This window comes from Alternaria infectoria (genome assembly GCF_024043175.1).
Source record: "Alternaria infectoria strain BMP 0036 chromosome Unknown scaffold_5, whole genome shotgun sequence".
Classification (NCBI taxonomy): Eukaryota; Fungi; Ascomycota; class Dothideomycetes; order Pleosporales; family Pleosporaceae; genus Alternaria; species Alternaria infectoria.
Window position 1 is genome coordinate 734,030 of NW_026250694.1, and position 21,205 is coordinate 755,234.

Consider the following 21,205-nt stretch of genomic DNA (forward strand, 5'->3'; position numbering starts at 1 on the left):
GTCACACCAGGCTACAGTAGCTGTCGAAATAAACGCGACTACACTAAGCTTATCAAGTAGCGAAAGTGCGCCTCTGATCGTCGCTACTTTTACCACCACATCGACGACCAGCTGCTTTCCTAGCTGCTGCGTTATCAGCAATGGCCTCTAAAATGTAAGTGAAATGCGCTATCATAATATTTGGCTGTTCTAACATGTGCAGCGTTGTCGTTGGCGCCGTGAACGGCCAATTCAAGACTGTCTTCCAGAAGCTGGGCGCTTTACACGCGAAGAACAACTTCGCTTTCGCCATTGTCGCAGGCGATCTCTTCGCAGGGTCAGTCGAAACTGAAAGCACAGATGCAGCCGATGTGCAGGCGCTCATTGACGGCAACATCGACGTACCATTGCCGACGTACTTTGCTCTTGGCAATCATCCCCTACCACCAGCAGTCGTCCAGAAATTGGAATCATCAAGTGACGAGCTATGCCACAACCTCTTCTTCCTCGGCAAGCGGACGACTATGAAGACATCGGAAGGCATTCGCATCGTTTCCCTAGGTGGACAGCTTGACCCCAACATTGTCGCCGGCCAATCTAAAGACAAGTACCCGCCCTTCTACAGCGAGACGGATGCGAAGGTATTACGAGGCGCAACCACAGCAGATATCCTCGTCACCAACGAGTGGCCAGAGGGCATTCAGAAGCGTTCCAAGGTTGAGTTCAATTCTGAAGTAAAACCGACAGCGCGACAGTGTATCGCCGACCTGGACGTAATACTCAAGCCCAAATACCACTTCTCCACATCGGGCAGCAACTTCTACGAGCGAGAACCATTCTTCCATGCGCCTAGCGACGAAACCGACAGCCTCTACCCTGTGACCCGATTCATCAGTCTGGCTTCGTTTGGCAACCCAAACAAGCAGAAATGGATATACGCCTTCTCTCTCGAGCCATCGGCCAGCCATCCAGTCTCGCCGCCAGCTGGCTCTACTGCTTGCCCTGTGATACTCTCGGAGAAGAAGCGACTTGCGCCAGAGCACCGCGAACAGCATCTCGTCTATGATGATGGGAATCGCGGCCGAAGAGGCAACAAGAGGCGCAAGGGTGAATTCCGAGGGCCCATCACAGCCTCAGAGTGTTTCTTTTGTCTGGCAAACGAGAACATCGCGACCCATCTAGTGACTTCAATCGGCGAGAATTCTTACCTGACCACGGCCAAAGGACCCCTCCCGACTTCGCACACATACCCAAAACTTGGCTTCCCCAGCCACATGCTCATCATCCCCTTCACACATCAGCCAACGCTCGGCTCTATGGAAGAAGAGGAACGACACGCAACCTACGCAGAGATGCAACGCTACCGACGCGCCATGAACAGCATGCTCAAGTCTGTCGCGGAGACCGAATACGGCTCCGTCACATGGGAAGCCAGTAAATCGAGCTTACCACATACCCATTGGCAATATCTCCCAGTGAGCGCGGATCTCATCAGCAAAGGGCTTGTCGAGGCTGCTTTCAAGGCGCTAGCAGAGAACCTACACTGGCCGAAGTTTGAGAAGGAAGATGTTGAAGACGGATTCGAAGAAACGAGCGACTTCTTCAGAGTCCTGGTATGGAACCCAAAAGATGATCCTGAAAAGCAGACAAGCTACGTCATGCGATTTGATGAGAAGATACGCTTCCACAACCAGTTCGGACGCGAAGTATTGGCAAAACTGTTGAGGCTCGACAATCGCGTTGACTGGAAGAACTGCGGGCAAACGCAGGCCCAGGAAGAGCAGGACGTTGAGAAGTTCAAAGAAGCGTTCAAGGATTTCGATTTCGCCGCTTGATACCCATAGTTCTTGGTTTGCACATTTTACCCTTAAACCCAAAACCGACCACACAGGCACCCATCGACCATTCCGCCTACGAGTACGAGCCATCCAAGAGGAGGAGAGAAGACTCTGGCTATATCCTGCCTACCAACTTGGGCTCTGACCCCCCGCCTCTTCCATCGTACCCAAATAGCATGAATTTGTACGCATAAGTATCGATTAATATGACAATGACCGACATAGACACTGGGGTACATCTGAGCGTTTTACGGCCTTTGTGATAGTAATGTGGTTCTCACGTAACCTCCACTTCGGGATCGACTCATGAGCCAAGTCTCCAAGGCCCGACGTCGCTGCGAACATACTCGAAACGGCAGTTCTGGCAGGAAGGTGTCCAACGCAGCACTAAAGATTGGCATACCAAGCTCCGGTCTCGCCAGGCTTATTCCCGAGCTGCCGAAATGTCTCATGTCCGTCGACACTCGTCGCGCAACTTTCAATGTATTGAACAGCTTTCACTTCATAGCATCAGCTCGAAAATCAAAACTCGTGTATTCCAGGTTTTACGCCATTCAGACAGCACTTCACCATTCTTGGCTTGGCACTTCCTCTTGAGGCTAACGGCTTTCTTCTTCCAGCCAAGACCGACGCTTGGCCTCACGTGTCAGCTGAGATAGGCTAGCGTCTGGCTTCTCTCGGCGTTTCGGGAACGGAGGGCAGCTGCACCCGGCGTCGAAGAACAGCCGTGCTCACTCTCGCTGGAAAATCTGCCGAGCCCCGCTGAAACTCATTTCCCAACTTCGCGACTGCTCAAGAGGCCGGGCTCCGGAAGGCGCACGCTCCGTAGCGCATTGAAAAAACGTTACAGCGTAAAAGAAGACTATGCCTAGGCTATAACATGTTCTTATTTGCGCGCTTATCTTATAATAATCTAATTATAATAACTTTAATAGTATTTTAAGTAGTTAAGTATATAATAACTATAATTTACTAATAACTAATTTTAAGCTAGTATATTTTTATATATATTTATAGTATAGTAATAAGTCTTTAAAATAACTTTATAATAGTAAAACTATAGTTAAAGTTTAAGTATATAAAGTACTATTACTACTTATTTAAGTTATATTATAATAACTTTATTTAAACTTTTTATTAATATAGCTATAAAATACTATAATAGTATAAAACTTAGCTATAACTAACTATACTAGTTACTAAAAGTAAAATTTTTACTAAACTTTTAATTACTAAAAGTATAAAAAATAATTTAAAAAGTTTAAAAACTTTATAAAAACTTAAAAAAAAGTAAAACTATTAAGCTAATTATTATAATATTTAAAAAAATTAGTTTATATAAAGTAAGTAAAGTAGTAATAATAAAGCTTATTAATAGTATATAAATAAAAATTATAAAAGTATTAACTTTATTTAGCTAAAAATTAACGCTTTAAATAAGCTACTTATAAAGTATATTACTAGTACTCTTAGTAATACTAAAAAAGTATAGCTTACGTATATATAAAAAAAGAAGAGTAGAATTAGTATAGTAATTATAGCTAGTTATAATATATACTTAAAGTAAGCTAGCGTAGCTAGTAAGTATAAGTTAGTAAAAATAATAGAATACTAAGATAAAATTATAAAAGAAAACTTACTTAGAGACTAGCGTTTTAGTAATAAAATTACGTTAAAACATTAGAAACATTAGAGCTAGGCCGTGACAGCAACGTCTAATGTCGAATTGTAGGGAAACCTGGTACGGACATAGGAGCTTTACTACAAAAATGAGATCAATAGCCACCTGTGGCATCAATTCGCACATCTAACCTTCCCTCACCACACTTCCCTTCATGTCTGCACGACCGTACCATTTGCGCACCAACAGGCTATCCAGTCCGCTTGGAATCGATGCATTTCCCGTGGAATTCAGTTGGCAGCTAACAGCTAAGGAAGGCATTCATAATGTCACACAATCGTCCTATGAACTTCAAGTCTCTACATCTCCAGCCTTCGAATTCGGAAACATCGTTTGGGACAGCGGGAAGACAGCCACAAGCAAGATTCCGTCACTTACCGCCATCTACGCAGGCGAAAGTGTGACAAGTCGCACTCGGTATCATTGGCGCCTCCGCGTATGGGATCAAACCGACCAGCCCAGCGACAAGATCTGGGACACAGCCGAGCAAGCATGGTTCGAGACAGGGCTTCTGGAGCCATCCGACTGGAAAGCGTCCTGGATCAGCGCTCCTGTAATGACATCAACCGGGAATTCAGTAAAAGATGGCAGAGTCATATACCTCTCTAGCATCTTGCAGCTCGCACGAGAGCCAGCCCGAGGACGAGCTTACGCCACGGCTTGCGGATGGTACAAGCTTTTCGTCAATGGAAACAACGTCACCGGCACGGCGTTGGTACCACGCTGGACGCCTTTTGATCAGTTCACCGAGTACCAGACTTACGACATTGCGAAGTATCTGGAGGCTGGCAAGAATGTGATCAGCGTCGTTGTTGCGGATGGGCGATTCAAAGGTCAGATCGGCGTCACCGAAGGGCGCTGTCGCTACGGAGACCGGCTTTCTGCGCTCGTACAGCTTGAGGTGGATACAGGTGACGCGAAAACTGTTACATTCTGTACCGACGAGACATGGCGGTGTACAAAAGGCTCCATCGTTCGATCAGACCCCGTGTGGGGTGAACATACCGACTTCCGGATCGCTGACGAGTGGCTGGAGAAATGCGATACTGAGTCTTCGGATCGTGCCGAAAAGGTCCAGGTCTTGACGAAGAAGCTAATTGCAGAAGAGGTCGAACGCGTCGAAGACGTCATGCGCTTGCCACCCAAGACCGTAAATCGTACCCCGTCAGGCGCACAAATAGTCGACTTTGGACAAAACTTTGCCGGCATTATGGGAATCAAGCTCCGCGGTCGGGCGGGCTCCAGAATCACCATGACCTACAGTGAAGTCTTGTCTGGCGACGGAGAGCTTGATATCAACTACCTGAAACTTCCCATAGTTCCGCATATCGTACAACGGGACGTCGTAACCCTTGGAGACAACGAAGCTGAGTTCCAGCCTTGGTTCGCCATCCATGGATTTCGTTACGCCGAAGTTCGAGGCTTGGACTACGATCTTAGCCCCGCTGACGTCCAAGGAATCGTGATCGCTTCCAACATCCCAGCTACAGGATCCTTCACCTGCTCAGACGCCCGCCTAAACAAGCTCTATCAAAACATTGTTTGGACTACCCGAGGCAATTTCACTGACACACCGACTGACTGTCCGACTCGAGAGCGAATGGGTTGGACGGGAGACATCCAAGTCTTCACTCCTACTGCAACCATGCTATTCGACTGTCAGACCTTCTTGCGTCGGTATATGCGTTGTCTAGCTGCGGAACAACTTGCCGACGGCAGCATCCCGTCATACATCCCCAGTGCTGGTTCACAGTTCAGCACCCAGCTTTCACTCACCACGAAGTTGATGTCAGGATCAACTGGATGGGGCGATGCTTCTACAATGGTGCCTTGGGCTCTTTACCAGCACTACAACGATAACGTAATCCTCTCGCGCCAGTACGACAGCATGAAGAGCTGGGTGGATAGCTTGACCCATCGAGCACGAGACAAGATGAGCTGGAGAAGATGGTTCTGGTCCAAACTCGGCGCTGGATGTGGCGACCTCGAGCAGTACATCTTGGACACTAGCTTCAGCTATGGCGAGTGGCTCCGTGTCGGAAGCGGTGTTCCCACGATCATCAAGGACGTCTTGTTTCCCAGCGCCGCTATTTCCACTGCTTACCTCGCACACTCATCTCGTCTGCTCTCCAACATCGCCAAAATTCTTGGCAAAGAGGACGACGCTGAGCATTACCTCAACATCTCGGAAAAGACATGTGAAGCATGGCGCGCTGCTTTTGTCCGACAGAACGGTGCGCGCATCGCATCCGACTACCAAGACGACTACCTCCGCGCCCTAGCCTTCAACCTCATCTTACCAGAGCAAAAGCCCGCAGCTCTCGAACGCCTCGTAGAACTGATGGCGCAAGCTGGCTACCACCTAAAAACCGGCTTCATGAGCACCGGACTGCTCCTCCCCGTACTTGCCCAACATGGCAGAGCAGACATTGCATACCGCGTCCTACTCCAAGACACCGTACCATCCTGGCTCTACCCCATCACAAAAGACGCAACAACGCTATGGGAGACATGGGAAGGCTACGACAGCAAAGGCAACGCGAAGATGTCGCATAATCACTATGCGTTTGGCAGTGTGGCATCGTGGTTGCAGGAGAGTGTGGCGGGGCTGAAGGCTGTTGAGCCTGGGTATAGAAAGATTAGGGTTGAGCCGCTGGTTGGGGGTGGGTTAGAGTATGCTGAGGCGACGCTAGAGACGCCGTTGGGGTTTGCGAAGAGTGCTTGGAGGGTGGATGGGGAGAAGGGGGTGGTGAGGCTTAAGGTTGTGATTCCGCCTTGTGCGACGGCGGAGGTGGTGTTGGAGGGCGGAAAGGTTGAGACTGTGGGATCTGGCACGTATGTTTTCGAGTATAAAGTGAATTCATAGCGGTCTGGCTCGAGGATATGGTACTCTGGATACCTAGGTACTCATTCGGGATCACGTGCATCCGAGGGGTTCCGGCCGCCAAGACAGGGGGCGCAGAACACCGAAACTCAGTAATCACTCCCCCAAACCATCTCAACTCTTCTGCACTTCCATCCTCACGTTTACTATTCCTTATCACCCATTCGCTCTCCCTCACAACCCCAAAAGGGATAACGCGCCGAACCGCAGGAAGCGCCGGTACGTTGTCGGAGGTTTCATATCGAGCCCCAATCAAGATGACGATCATCGCCCATGCCAATGCGCCCCGCCACCTATCACACCCCGCGATAAGAGCACCTGCGATCATCCGCGACTTTGCTTGCTACACAAGTCATCTTACCTCCTTCCAGTCAGGTCTACGCTACTATGCAGGTAGGTCGGCGCCGCGCTCCTTAGTAGGAAGGCAAACCACTCGTTGTGTGTCGCGGGCTTGTAAGCACGGCTGATCAGGTACACATCCCCAATGGGGGGTATGATGGGCGTGGTGTCGGTGACTTGGCCGTTACCTCCACCTGCCTCTTTCGGGGTCGTGAGAAGAGTAGCGCATTGGAATAGTATGCTGTGTGATGCGAAGACGGGGTGAGCGGTGCAAAAGCAAGGGCAAAGGGGTTTGGCAGGCGCGTGGTGCTTATCATTGGAAGAGACGATGTCCGAAGTATAACGCGCCGACTACGGCGAGGGAGAGGTAGAGTATATAACCGCCTGAGAATCTGTGTTGTAACGAAGGATAAGTCAGAGATCATCAAGCAGCTCTACTTCGCAGCATAGCCTCCTCTCTCTCACAATAGCAAAGCCGCCACCCTTCCATCTCATCACCATGAAGGCCTCCATCTTCGTCGCTGTGGCCTCAGCCGCCCTCGTCTCCGCTGCCCCAACACCAGCCGTCCTCGATGCTCGCGCTCCCCCCAACATCCCCAGCAAATCCGCTGCTACCACACAGCTCGCTGGTCTCACTGTCGCCGCCCAAGGCCCACAAACTGGTTACTCCCGTGATCTCTTCCCCCACTGGATCACTCAGTCTGGAGCCTGCAACACACGCGAGGAGGTCCTCAAGCGCGACGGCACGAATGTCGTAACTAGCAGTGCATGCGCCGCAACCTCTGGATCGTGGTTCAGCCCCTACGACGGCGCTACATGGACCGCAGCCAGCGACGTCGACATCGACCACATGGTGCCATTGAGCAATGCCTGGAAGGTGCGTTTCCCTCCCCATCTCCTACCCTCCCATCTTCCCCTCTCCAAACTCCATATACTAACTCCCAAACAGTCCGGCGCAGCATCATGGACCACAGCCCGCCGTCAAGCCTTCGCCAACGACCTCACAAACCCCCAGCTCCTCGCCGTAACCGACAATGTGAACCAAGCGAAGGGTGACAAGGGCCCCGAGGAGTGGAAGCCCCCGCTAACCAGCTACTACTGCACGTACAGCAAGATGTGGATTAAGGTCAAGAGCGTGTATGCGCTTACTATTACGAGTGCGGAGAAGAGTGCGCTTACTAGTATGTTGGCTACTTGCTCGTCGTAGAGAGATGTTGGAAAGAGTGTGTATATACGAATTCATGTTTATATTTTCAGACTGCTTGATCTAAGTTCTGCTGCTTGTGTGCTATGCTGAGGACGGGTCAAAGCACGTTGTGTAAACTTTGGAGTGTGCTGATGATGTAGCCTTATTGCGTTATGGCGACGCGTCGAGACCGGAGTGAGATGGGTCTGAAATCCTGTGGTAATTCTCTAGGCACCCGCAATCGACGGTTTTCAGGAAATTGCCTGATTCGGAGGTGAAAGTGATGTGACGCTAGCTAGATGAGCTCTAGTGGCTTGGCGGCTGCATATCGCAAACTCGGATTTGCACGCATGTCGAGCTGCACGCTGTCATCTGCAACAAAACTCGATTTTTGTATTAATTTTGTTTTCTCCAATTTTGAAGCATGACGCATCCATTCACATTTGATAATACATATCGGTCACGCAATTTGGCAAGGATGTGTTGAGATGATTTATTCGTCGTCTCTGCTCGTGACCCTAGGGTATGGAGGGCACGCATTACTCCATCGACTACATCTTTCCTAACAACAGAAGACAGCAAGCGCCAAATGACGTATTGCTTCCGCAGACTCAATAACTTCGCCGTGGTAGGCGCGTCTCCATCTACGAGTCGTCGCCGATATCGACGACGGTCTTCTTCCACTTGCGGGCGGGAACCTTGCGCTTGAACAGAATGTCGATCTCGCGGTAAGAGCGGCCCTTCATCTCGGGGAGGAAGAAGTATGCGACGACGAAGCAGAAGAAACCGGTACCGGCCCAGACGTAACCGCACTTGCCGCCAAGGTTTGCCTCCTGGAATGTTCGTTAGCAAGATGTTCATTGTGACAATCGAAAAGAGAGAAAACTCACGTCGGGGTTAAGCATGTAACTGGCGAGGAAAATGCAAGGAATGTTGACAACGTAGTAAGCACCACGTCCGATACCGGTAGTGAGGGGCCTGAGACGAATGGACGAGGTTTCTCCAATAATGACCCAGGAAGCGGGCGCCGGTCCGAGAGTGAACAGAACGGAGACAATCAGACCCAGAGAAGCCTGGGCAAGAGAAGCTGCGTTGGAGACACCGACGGAAGCGGCGATACCGAGAGCGACGAGGAAACCGACGTTGATGAGAGATCCCCAGACGTAGATAGTGCGGCGGCCGAGGTAGGTGGTGAGAATCCAGGAAAGCATGACGAAGATCATCTGGAGAGCGGAGGTAATAAGACCAAGGGCGAAAGCGGTGTTGACCGAGATACCAGCTTGACGGAAGAAGTAGACGGCCTGGTTGGCGATGAGGTTACCAGTCAAGTTCTGGGCAGCGTAAACACCGCAGACGATGAGAGTACGGTAGCGGTCGGTGCCCTTGAACAGCTCCAAAAGACTGGGCTCCTTGATGGACTTCTCGAGATCGATGGTACGGCGCATCATAGCGACGGCCTCGCTGAGGTTGAGCTGGCCCTTGCGTCCAAGACGACCGACGGCCTTCTCAGCTTGCTCAAGCTTGCCCTTGCGTACCAACCACCAGGGAGACTCTGGCGCCAGGTAGATGAGGATAGCGAGAGGAGTGGGGAACATCCATTGAAGCGCAATGGGGATTCTGTAGGCGCTTGCGTCGGGCTTGGGGTTGTAGTAGTACGCGACACCGTTGACGATGATGGCACCGATAGCCCAGAACATTTGCAGCATCTGAGTAGCCGGGGCACGGAGCTGGATAGGTGTAATCTCAGAGCAGTACGCGGGAGCGTTGGCAATGAAGATGCCCCACGGGACACCCTCGAGAAGCTGGGAGACGAACATGATTGGGAGCGAGTTGGCGAAGTAGAAAACGAAGATGAAGCAGTTGAGAAGCATCAGACCGGAAATGGTCGCCCATCGGTATCCGATGCGGCTGGTGAGAGGACCAGCCAGGCATACACCGATAATGGCACCAACGGGCCCTCCCATCTGAAGCGCTGATTGCCAGCTAGCCGCGATAATCTTGCCGTGTGGTCGGTCGGGGTCCGGGTGTGTGAGCGGGATACCGAATTCCTTCTCGAATGCGGGCAGAGCGATGAAGTTACCCATCAGGAAGACACAGTAAGCCTCCATGATCTGGAATGATTTGTTAGCAACCGCATCTTAATTTTGAGGGATTTGAGCGAGGAGCTTACAATAGTGCAAGACATGATGAACGCCCAGAGAGCAGCCATAGGGTAGGCCTTAACAGCCTGTACGACACCCATGTCATGCTCAGCAGTCTCAGCGTCCATAGCCTGCGTCTTGAACATAGCAGCCTGAGCCTTCTCGTCAAGCGCGACCGAGTCGTCGACATGCGAGATGGCCTTCTCGACGTGCACATCGCCGCCATATTCCTTAGGGACGTCACCCATCTTTGCGAAAGGGCTCTTGCCGGGGTATAACAAGAAAAAAAAGGACGAGGGGTATCAGATCAGAGAAAGGAACTCTGGGCTGGCAAAGAAGACAAAAGGATAAACCGGGGAAACGTCTCCACCTTATAAACAGCACGGGGTGCGCACACTCAACGCGGGGCGGCTTAAATGTGACCTTGCAGCAACGGCATTTAGGCATGGTTAGCCATCTGGTGTACAGTAGTCACCCCCGGGGCGCGCTTGAACCATCCACCCACCCCTCCACATCTCCGAGCGTGCATTGTCTAATTCCCCAGAAAGATGGAAAATCCGTCGCTGGCGACTGGTGGGTCCGCCGTCAGCGCTATGTGCACATGGAAGGAATGCACGAGACAGATTCCATCAATCACGGCTTCTGGCTATCAAGCTGGTTCCTTGCGCCGTCTGCGCAAGGGCCTCCAAGCCGTGCGAGGCGGCTGTCACGACAGAGTCGTGCTGTGTCGCTACGCTGGCCTAGCAGCGGACCGCTCACCAGATGTATCCATAGCGCTGCGTGTTGGTTTGCAGGTGGCTGTTTCTTGTCTGCTCTAGACTTCGTATTGCTGGTTGCTCGTCACCTATCAGAACTGTCGATGCAAAGCTTTGTTCCGGTGCTAAAATACGCGCGCTAATATCCCCGCACCGCGACAGGCTTGTACGCTTGTTAACTGGAGTAGACCCGTTATTTATCCGTGGGCTCCCCAGATGGGTTGCCCTGCTGCTCCAGGAAATTTTTGGGTCTCTCCACTCGTTTTCTCCACGCTGGGGGGCTAGGGTGAGCACGAAGGGTCTGAGTTACACGGCATCTGCGAGTTCCACTGATATGAGCCGTCTGACCACCCCGTTAGATCTCGCTACCATGAGTATCGGATATGCCTCTACTCTTTAGGACCTCCACTTCGTGTCCAATGGCGCTGTTCATCCCGCCACTCTTCCTTCCCGCCCCATGGGGAGCTGTGGGAGCGGTATTGAATTACGTCGCGGTAGTGATAGCCCGAGAACACCGCACTCATTTAACCCCAGATACGGAACTCTGCCGGTGCAGGCGGGCGGATTGCAGAGTTGAGCCTGGTGTCTTCCTCTACGAGCTAGCCGTGGCGTGATGCTAATAAGTCTTGAAAACGTCCGCTGACGCGGAGCCGCCGCATGTGCGCAGATGGCCGCTACTACCACCGCTAGTACTTGACACGTGAAGAACCGCACGAGGTAAATGGGATAGGTACCGTGGTTTATCTGATGGATGACTGATCTTGGGTCCTTGCGCATATTTCGCTGCAGCGCGGGGGGATGTGACCGAGGCAAGGGAAGGTGGGTACGTTGCTTGGGACTGCGTGATGATGCTGCTGTTAGACCTGGAGCCAGGACCTTGGGAATTGACAGGCGCGCTCGACGTCTCCGACGCAGCGGCACAGTTTGGCGGGTATGCTGCGTGGCTTCCACGTTCCGACTTGGTGACTGACATCTGTCGGACTGGGTCGCTTGAGGAAAACTTATTCTACATGAGTTGAGCTATCGTCGTGCAGTGTAGTACTTGGAGTCGCTTCAGCACATGGTGCGCGTAACAACGCGATTGCTATGGGCGTGCCCCTCCGCGCCTGGGTATCTCGATGCCACGCAGTCAGTACTGCTGAACATGCCAGTACACGATCTTTTGCATAAGTCTGCGAAGAACAAGGGACCGGTACAAAGATTGATCAGCGCAAACGGCCCAATACATTGGGTCGTACCAGCCGTATTCCATAGCCGTTCTTTCAATGTTCATGATGCACATGACCCGTTCCGAGGTTGCTTTCGTACTGATTCGGCACCAGTGCCACAAGCGCATATGCTGAATCAGTAGCTCGAAAAACGAATTCCCACCCACTGTTGCGAGCGCAACTGTACCACGCATCACCACAAGATTCGAGTTCCATCTTTCCTTGCCTACATGGAAAGCAAATAGCGGGCAACGGTGCGCAGTCCGGCTCTCGGCACACCCAGGGTTCGCAGATCAGATGTCAACTCGGCCAACATTGCACACTCCATACATGGCGTATGTACTCGAGCCAATCCAAGCCGGCGGGCGCCGTGCTCTTACGACCGGGAGTATGCAGGGCGCCTGAGATGTGACGGGTTTGCGCACAACGGAAGGTTGGTGGCGTTGACATCACGGCTCAAAGAAGTAGAGCATCCTGTCTGCAGCTGCCCAGATGGTGGAAATGACCTAAGCGATATGTCCATGGACTCAATACTTGTTAGCGAATCTCACCGGATGATAGGATACGATTGGAATGAGATGCGCACGGAAGCCCTTGAAGACGAAGAGAAGATGACAAGATGACGATCGAGTAAGCTTTCGCACATGCGGATGCGGCGCACACACCCGTGGACCTGACGGACCTGAGTGCTCGCGAGCGCCTCATGACGGACCTGCGTGGTTGCTTCTCAAGACCTCACGCAGCTACTTCGGGACTCAGTCTAGGACTTTGAGCCGCAACACGGAACAATTAATGCGTAGTATACACACGCGAAAGGATGCCGGCACTATTGCTGTAGTCATTTTTGATTGAGCTCAACACAGCGCCATCGCTAAAGTCAAGACCCAGGAAATGGTACTCCTCGTCGAGAATTCGCATTTTGTCCTGGAAGCTATCCTTCCCTCACGAAAAACTCCGATCACCCGTTTCACAGCGTGCATTCTCAAAAATGAACTCTCACGAGTTGGAGGAGACGGACAGTAGTTATGATGGCAAGCAGATTTCGCGCTCCCATCGTCCATGTGTGCTACTACTAAGCAGCATGCCGCGCGCCCAGCAGTTGCTTAGGCGTCTTTCCATCCTCGTCCTTCGAGTTTATGCGTGCGCCATGTTCCTCTAGCAGTTTCATGGCATCGACTTTGCCAGTCCAAGCGGCGAAATGCATCGGCGTCCTACCCTTCCAGCCCGGAACAACCTCCTCCACATCTGCGCCATGCTTTATCAGCAGTCGCATAGTATCGAGCTGACCGAAGCTTGCAGCGGTATGCAACGCAGCAGTACCCGCTATAGGCGTACCGCGCTCCAACAGCATCTCAGTCGTGCGCGGACCCTCATTCATGGCAGCGAAAGACATCAGAGACGAGCGGAAGTTTCCGAGTTTCCTGTAGCCCGGCGCAACGGGATGCAACGGATCTGCTCCAAGTTCGAGCAACGCGGCAGCTACATCTGGTTTCCTTCGCCTCACGGCCTCGTAGAGTGGCCGCTGGTGGCCGTGGCCGATGCGGATCTCGATGACCTTCGGGTAGGCGGCGCCTAGTGCCTGGATGACAGCGGCGTGGCCACCGTCGATGGCCTTGTTGACGACATCTCTATCCATGATATCGGAGAGGGAAAGGTCAAGCTCTGTTGCAAAAGCAAGTAGTGCGGTCACAACAGCAGCGTGGCCATTCTGAGCCGCTACCATCAAGGCCCGCTCAAGATTTGGAATTGGCCTTGCCATAACTTTCCCACGTGGATCTTTACTATAGATGGTGTGTGGTTTACTGAGCATCGTCGTGATGTGTTGTGGCTGTGATAGCAGACTCCATAAGGCCGCGTCGTCGCCAGACGAGCATGTTTCGATGAGACGGCGAGCGTCGTCTTGCCCTACGAGTACATCGCCTACATCTCTGGATGAGGTGTAGCCGGCGGGCAAGTCCTTTAGATCTGCCATGGTCGGTTCCGCCATAGCTGCGTCGTAATGGAGGTAATGGTGATGGTGATGGTGATGAAAATAGTAGTGGTTGTGCCGATGGAGGCCGAGGAGATGAGAAGAGGTGTTGAGTGCGATTGCAGTAGCTGCAAACGGGACAAAAGGCGTGAATGTAGCGAGTGTAAGTTAAGTAACTAGGACGCAGTAGAAGTTCTAAATAATTTAAGTTATATATTAGATTGTAGTAGCTAAAGGGCTGAGGGAAAAAGGGCTGAGAGAGGAGTGTGGTGCCGAGGAGATGAAGTGTCCGCAGGCAGGCGAGGGCTTGCGTAAATTTATTTCATGTCAACGCCATCAAAAACTTCGAGTATCGTGTCTTTCAGTGATGAAGACAAAGGTGCAGGTGCGACACAGGTGAACGTGAAGTTCTAACCTGTGTTAGGCAGCCGCACTTAGAAGGTGGGGTCTAGCGCCCGGGCGTCAACAAAGGTACATAAGTAGCCCCCATCTGGGATTTAATGTACAGCCATGCAACTTGGCTGGCTATAACACTATACTGTAGAAAGAACAGATCGTGGGTTACTTGTTGCCGATGGTCTTGAAATAGTCGGGCGTTGAGCGCAAGGCTGAGTTGGGGGCCTACTCCAACGATCCTTCCCCTCCAACTTTAGTAGGACAGCGGCCATGGAGGATCCTTCCGCCCCAAGATGACGTCTACGCCTGCTGGGTACGAAGGCCACCATACAGTATGTTCTCTACGAAGCTTTTTGCACATGATCCAAAATTGAATGACTTCGTGAGTATAGACACCGATGTGGAAGTGGTTCAGCTCCTTCCCAGCCGTCAACTTCAACACCCCTATACTCATACTTTCCAGTCGAGTATCATGATCCAGGTCATGGCCACGGAAGACGCAGATGGGAAGCTGACTTGGAAGAATGGCTTCAAAGAGGGTGACTTGAACGCTTCTAGCACCTACGACGTGTGCGCATCCGATGGCACGGAATGCGACGTACCTGAACCCAACAAAAACACCCAGCAAGACAGATGCCTTCGTCACAACCCATGTATTCCTAGCGATCTTCGCGCGCCCAAAACGCTGCGGCGGCTCAGGCGGATTTTGCTTTTCCGCTGACTGGAGCTGGCGTGCGCAGCCGCTCGTCCCGAAAAAATACCCCAAGCCCGGATCAGAGCCACGCAACGATGCCAGTGTCGTATACGAAAGCATATGGCGTGAACAGCGCGTCGTGTAGCGGGGTATCATCGTGGTGTATGGTCAAAGGCGATGCCCTGATACGGAACGAAGAACTCCTCCAGCGACACTTCGACGCACCATTCGACATGGTACAGACGAAGAAGCGGTTGAAGGTTCAGACATACCTCCCTGCTATGACGCGGTTCTTGTTCAATAGCCCCGGCCGGTACAAAGCCCAGCAAAGGCATGGCCCTCTCCATCGCCATGGTCACACACTACTCCGGCCACGGAACCTCCGTCAGCGTCAACCACGAGTGGAAGTTCTACACCACCAGCGTTGGCAAAGCCGTGGGCAGTTGCGGTGAGACTGACGGCAAGGAAATCGTTGCGGATACCGATGAGACGCCTCGTCCTGGTTCCGATAGCAAGGCGCCGTTCCCTGGTGGTGTCTTTAAGCTGGATATTGAGGGTGAGGCGTGCACGTACAAGTGCGATGGGAACAATCCGGGGAGGTTGTTCTGCCCGCAGAGGGAGATTGCTTGTCGCGAGGATTCGAAGAAAACTATGGAGGTTGGGGCGATGAAGTGCGGGAGGGATCAGTTCTTTGCTCCGAGTGTGTTTTGCGATTTCTGAGGAGTTTCAGGCACGTCAACCCAGGAAAAAAAAACTAGACGTTTAGCAGCCTACATTAGCATGGAAACATGCGAAGTAGGTAATCTAACGTTGATGTAGGCTCTAGGCCTGTTCGGTTCTTGTTATGCATAAGGTGGAGGTAGCATGGAGACGAGTCTTGTATTGTAGTATGTTGTTGTGCCTATGTCGACGGAGGTTTGGGTTTGGGAGGCCCAAAACTGTCCTGAAGGTGCTGCTCTAGGAATGAATTATCTACAGTGAACGATGTAGAGTCATACATGATAGCTGCGAGGGCAGTGCCATCAGTAAGCCAATCATCAATGAGTCGCAAATGGTGTGTAGCCGCAAGACTTTTGAGCTTCACGTGACAGTTTTGAAGTGGGACTCGCATTCGTCCAAATCCGATGCGTTACCCAGCACTTACCAAGCCCCAAGCCAAGCCGTAGGATGCAACGCCACGCATCCTTAGGCTGCGATCCTTCATGCCGTCGCGGATAACTCGGGACTATCAAACGAGGTCCACGGATGATCTCTTCCACAACTCTTTGTCCGGCCAAACACGTTCTGTTTCAGAACGCATGTTCGAGCGGGGAACTCAATGGAGAGGCACGAACCGGTGTGTGTGTATGCAGCAAGCACCTGGAAAGTATGTTTGAGATTCGGTATGCCTGGGCATCAGTAATCAGGGCAGTGATCTGGGATGAGAGGTGGTCGTGGAGTGTAGCGTCTGAGGTGAGATGATGCGTTGGTACCAGGATGGCGGGCGACGTATGGATCTCACACATCAAGGCTTGTCGTAAGCAAGTCCGCTATTCCAACACATCGCTTAGGTACGTGAGGCGGAGTACGTTGCTCATAGTGCGGAGTTGTGGACTGCACGAGCGAAGCGGCTGCTGCCACAGGCTCTGTATCACGTCCAACAAACTCGAAGTGACGGTCATATTGCTCATGCGTCATCTGAATGCGGAAATAGATGGAGATGGCTTCCAGAAGAGCAGGCCCGCGGTTCCATGTCGCGGGCAAATATCGATACACTATAGGCTCCTTGGCGCGGTTGAGTGCTTGGTATGGCGCTGTGGCACAGACGGAGCAAATGAGCAGGCAACAATAGATTGAGCAACTTGCATAATGGCACCGCGAAACCGGGTTCTCGGACTCGCAACGAATTCCCTCCATCAAGAGCGGCTCGACGCGCGGTGGTGAGGCGCTGTAAGGCATGCCGGCCCTGCACGGATAAACACACGCCGTCAGAGCGCCGGTCGTCGAGGAAAGGTTTGGGGACCTGGGGGAATCATCGGGCGCTATCGGACCAACAATTGCTTGGCCTACCTTAATTTTCCACCGGTTCCGGATGACCCCTCAAATCGTGGGCTAGGGGCTGCCACTATACGGTACGACGCTCCGATGGCGCAGTTCTGGACTTGCGGCTCAGAGCACGTGGGCTTGCGGTCGCTCCAGTGCTTCGCATTCGGCAGGTGCAGCAGCATGTGAAGACAGCTAGTGGACACGTTGCGTGTGGAAGCTGATCTGAAAGGATTGAGAATACGAGCAAACGGCCGATGGGGCGCTGCGACTCATCGCTGTGAGGGGTGTCTTTGGCGAGGACCAACCCAACACCGGGGATAGCAGCGGCAAGGAAATTATGCTTAAGTCTGCGCCAACCTTATCTGCAACCTTGCAGCTGTAAGCGAAAGACAGATTACTGAGCGCACGCAGATCGCCGTTTATTCATGCTCACAGTAATCTCGAAGAGAAGATGTCGGCCCGTAGAGACATATGACGGCTTTCCCTGCGACTCGTGCTGGTGATTGAAACGACGTAGCTGCCTGCAATCGCGAACCCATGATGTAAATATCCGGTATGTGGAGAAGCCAACGCTGGGCAGGCTTGACAAGTCGGATGACGCGGCTTCGACGGTGTGAGCTGATAAGACAAGCAGCGGGCGTTCTATGAACGTGGAGAAGGGCGGCCTTGGCCATCCATCGAAATAACAATCCTGTTTGCTACTTGGCAGGCTTGAGTGCGACTGATCCAATGGTTCCACCCGGAGGTTTACCTCTCTCGGGCAGCTGAGACGCCATGTTCCATGGCATCTTGCACAAGTGCTCGTCCGCAATCTACGGTCTTGGACGAGTCTTGACGAAGAAAGACGGTCTGGTGAACAAGGTGCTGCGCTGCCCACTTGGTAGGCAGCAGGGTCTTACGCAAAGTCGGGTCTCGTCATGGCGCAACACTGCCACGATGACAGTCAAGGGGCGGGAAGTCTCATGGCTCCGATGCTCAGCTCTTCTGTTCTGGAAGCGGAGAAGCGACGGCCCTGTGATACCGCCAGTGTGGGTAAGTCGGATCCTCGTGGCACGGTGGTAAGCTTAAACCGCAGGCACCAAGCTTAATCAAAGTGCTGGCCGAGCCTTTAAGCGAATGAGCTGAGAAGTTGCAAGCGCCGGATTACGTTGGTGTGGATCGGAGCGGATGTCTGATCCAGAGCGGAGTGTAGAGTCGGCTTGGTTGGCGGGCACAGTTTCCACGTATGCCACAAGTTTGCGGGCGGCCGTTAACTTGCGTGAGCAGACGGCACAGAAACTCTGCACTTAGCCGGAGCGTGTAGGGCATCCTTCGGGACTAGGACTAGGCAGGCTCCTTTGTCGCGCAGGTCAGTTGTTTGTCCGCTTCCAAGGGCGCCGAGAGCACGACAGGTGGAGATTTCTTAGGGGACCGAGGCCAAGCATGCCATGGCCTGCCACAATCTGAGGGCGACGCGAGCGTGGGTTGGTTTTGGGACGACACGGACTTTTGGAACGCCTTGGCTGTGCTTGGTGTGTTGCTGCTAGCGGGGGCCAAGCAGGACAAGACGGATTGACGGACTGATGGACCACACCGCGAAGTCTTGGGAGGTGTCAGCGCCGGGGTCCGAGTGGGGCTGCCAAGGGATCGAAGGCTTGTCGAAAATAAAGATTCGTTTAGAGTTATCCGGCTCGCAAAGCTTGGCTGGGCGAGCCAACGCCGCCAGGCGCTGCGTGGTGCTGGGCATGCCGTGGCTCCGGCGTGTGCGAGCCGCGGTGAGGGCACGTCGCTGCAAACAGTTTCTCACGCCGTCTGGGGACGCTGGCTGGTGGCACAGGGCGGCATGGCAGATATTGGGGGCTGTGTGTGGGTAGACGCTGCTGGGGCTCCGCTGGAACGGAGGGCCAGTGAGCAGCTAGCTGGGGTCCAAATAAAGCTTGTCGTGCGCCTTATTTCGCCATCAGACGCCACTCCACGTCTCGGCGGGCGATCAAGACGACGACCCCAGCGCCCAGAAAGGGCCAGAGACGCCAAAGGAGCGTTGCTGGGTCCCAAGCCCGCCTGCCTGCAAGTACATGAGGGCGGATGACTGCTGATGGCTTTCCAAAGATTTCGCCCTCTGACCCATCTTCCCCAACTTCCAGCTTTCGTCACCTACCGCCGCCTATACCAAGTGGACCACTGCCGCGCACACCTATCAGACGCTGACTCCGTTTCATTGCCGGCCCGTTTCACGTCACCGGACCTCGACACATTTGACCTCATCGCACTGCCCCATATAGACGTTGCGACGGCTTTGCAGACACGCCCCGTCACAGTCACACACCCTATTGTAAGTCTGTCTTTATGTTTCGTGTCTCCGTGCCGCTTTGCCTGCCCCCTCTCTAGCATGCCGTTTCTTGGTTCGCCCTGTTCCAACATTTATGCGCACCGCGATTTCCGAGTTTGCCGGAAACCCTGCATACCAAGATTACTGCAACTGTCGCATTGCCTTGAACCCGAAGCGCTTGTTCCATGGCTTGGACTAACGCGAGCCACACAGCGTCTATGAGGTCTTGACACCTCCACACTATCTTCGACACATCTCCCCCACACACGTCTTCGCAATGGAGACCTACCACGGACACGTTCGCACGCCAAACGATGCCATCATCCTGTTTGAGGCCTGCCGCATCGGCATACTACCGCGGGTACAGCGCCGCCTATCCGAGAAGGAGCGCCAGCAGATCAAGTCAGGCTCAGTATTTGTATGGGACGAGCGCGAGGCCGGCATGAGGCGGTGGACCGACGGAAAATCATGGAGTGCCAGTCGCGTGTCGGGCAGCTTCCTCACCTACCGAGAGATGGAGGGCAAGCGGGGAGGCAGCGCAGTTCCCACAGCCCCAGTAGCGAAGAGGGCGAGCGGAAAGTCGCCAGACGGCACAGGCTCAGGCGAATCGGACGGCGAGGGACCAGACGGCTACCGGTACAAGCCGGATGGTCTCATGAAGCAGTCCTTCAGCATCACCACCCAGAGCGGACAGCACCTCCACCTCATCAGCTACTACTCGCGATCGAATTCCAACAACCTCCCACAGCCGACCAACGATGCGCAACTGCGGCACATCCGCCCGCCAAAGAACATGTACCCGGAGTCGGCAGTGAACGAGACCCAGACTGTACCTGCCGTCACTCGCGGGCCCATGCCTGGCTCGCCATACAGCGCACCCGGACACAGCATGGCACCTTCCTCGCCGTATACCCGTGGTGGCCCTGTCGCACCAATGTACGCGATACCAATGTATCCTCCCACACCACCCAACGGCACACCTCCCATGTACTACTCGCACCAGCCTTACTTCTATCCCGGCGTCGTCTACGCGCAGCCTCCATACCACCCACAACACGTCTTCGACCGCCCACCAATGGCCCACCCTCACGCTCCTCAAGGCCACCATCCCATGCTGATGCAACACCCCGCTTATGCAGCGCACGCCGCACACGCTGCTCAACAATATATGGCGACACCGCCTCTCCGCACTCCATCGACAGCCGAGCAAGCCCAACAGCAGCACCTTCAGCGTGCCACTGAACTTGCGCGTCCGAAAGTATCAGCCCCCGAGCAAGGTCCGCAACTGCCTGCCATCAACGGCGCGGCCGCCTCAGCAGGTGCGAACAAGCCACCGACACCAGAGCCTTCCGACAAGTCCGAGTCCCGGGCACCCGAGTCAAATAGCACCGCCGCAGCCGCAGCATCGAGACCGCTTCCTACACTGGGGTCGCTGCTCAACGGTGAAACCCAAGATAAGGACAACCAGAACAACAGCCGTTCTGGTAGCCGTAGTCCTAACACTGCAACGAGGTTCCCCCGAGACTTGGCACCGGAGAGACTTGCTAAGAACAGCACCGCTGCCGATAGCAGCGCGTTGAACAAACTCAACAGCGTGTTCGTGCGATCATAGCAACATCACGGCTAGTGTCTTATCCTTCTTCTGCTGCAAAGCGGCTTCTTCTTGTTCTTCCACATTTACATCTGTACTCCCCACTTTTCTTTCTGAGTACGGGTGGTCGTCTTCAGCATTTACGAACGGCATATGGGCGGCGTTCGGGTATCACGGCTACATGGCCAAATCATGATAAGCCTGGGGGCTG

General features: G+C 53.3%; 7 protein-coding genes across 7 annotated transcripts; 5 read left to right on the forward strand and 2 right to left on the reverse strand.

The window, feature by feature from the left end:
• Positions 1 to 140: 140 nt before the first annotated feature.
• J4E92_003913 (uncharacterized protein) lies at positions 141 to 1,814 on the forward strand (the record flags this gene model as incomplete). Its single annotated transcript, XM_051495306.1, has 2 exons — positions 141 to 154; positions 203 to 1,814. 2 exons carry the CDS (start codon positions 141 to 143, stop codon positions 1,812 to 1,814), a joined length of 1,626 nt encoding a protein of 541 aa, XP_051354325.1.
• Positions 1,815 to 3,652: 1,838 nt separating this feature from the next.
• On the forward strand, positions 3,653 to 6,839 carry J4E92_003914 (uncharacterized protein; the record flags this gene model as incomplete). The annotated part of the gene is made up of 2 exons (XM_051495307.1): positions 3,653 to 6,352; positions 6,780 to 6,839. The coding sequence occupies 2 exons, from the start codon at positions 3,653 to 3,655 to the stop codon at positions 6,837 to 6,839; spliced, it is 2,760 nt and encodes a 919-aa protein (XP_051354326.1).
• Positions 6,840 to 7,049: 210 nt separating this feature from the next.
• J4E92_003915 (uncharacterized protein) lies at positions 7,050 to 7,928 on the forward strand (the record flags this gene model as incomplete). The annotated part of the gene is made up of 3 exons (XM_051495308.1): positions 7,050 to 7,058; positions 7,167 to 7,598; positions 7,671 to 7,928. The coding sequence occupies 3 exons, from the start codon at positions 7,050 to 7,052 to the stop codon at positions 7,926 to 7,928; spliced, it is 699 nt and encodes a 232-aa protein (XP_051354327.1).
• A 623-nt stretch (positions 7,929 to 8,551) lies between these two features.
• On the reverse strand, positions 8,552 to 10,296 carry J4E92_003916 (uncharacterized protein; the record flags this gene model as incomplete). Its single annotated transcript, XM_051495309.1, has 3 exons — positions 8,552 to 8,740; positions 8,798 to 10,018; positions 10,078 to 10,296. 3 exons carry the CDS (start codon positions 10,294 to 10,296, stop codon positions 8,552 to 8,554), a joined length of 1,629 nt encoding a protein of 542 aa, XP_051354328.1.
• Positions 10,297 to 13,083: 2,787 nt separating this feature from the next.
• J4E92_003917 (uncharacterized protein) lies at positions 13,084 to 13,821 on the reverse strand (the record flags this gene model as incomplete). Its single annotated transcript, XM_051495310.1, has 2 exons — positions 13,084 to 13,787; positions 13,815 to 13,821. 2 exons carry the CDS (start codon positions 13,819 to 13,821, stop codon positions 13,084 to 13,086), a joined length of 711 nt encoding a protein of 236 aa, XP_051354329.1.
• Positions 13,822 to 15,351: 1,530 nt separating this feature from the next.
• J4E92_003918 (uncharacterized protein) lies at positions 15,352 to 15,790 on the forward strand (the record flags this gene model as incomplete). The annotated part of the gene is made up of 2 exons (XM_051495311.1): positions 15,352 to 15,359; positions 15,397 to 15,790. 2 exons carry the CDS (start codon positions 15,352 to 15,354, stop codon positions 15,788 to 15,790), a joined length of 402 nt encoding a protein of 133 aa, XP_051354330.1.
• Positions 15,791 to 19,680: 3,890 nt separating this feature from the next.
• Positions 19,681 to 21,015, forward strand: J4E92_003919 (uncharacterized protein; the record flags this gene model as incomplete). Its single annotated transcript, XM_051495312.1, has 1 exon — positions 19,681 to 21,015. One exon carries the CDS (start codon positions 19,681 to 19,683, stop codon positions 21,013 to 21,015), a length of 1,335 nt encoding a protein of 444 aa, XP_051354331.1.
• Positions 21,016 to 21,205: the final 190 nt, after the last annotated feature.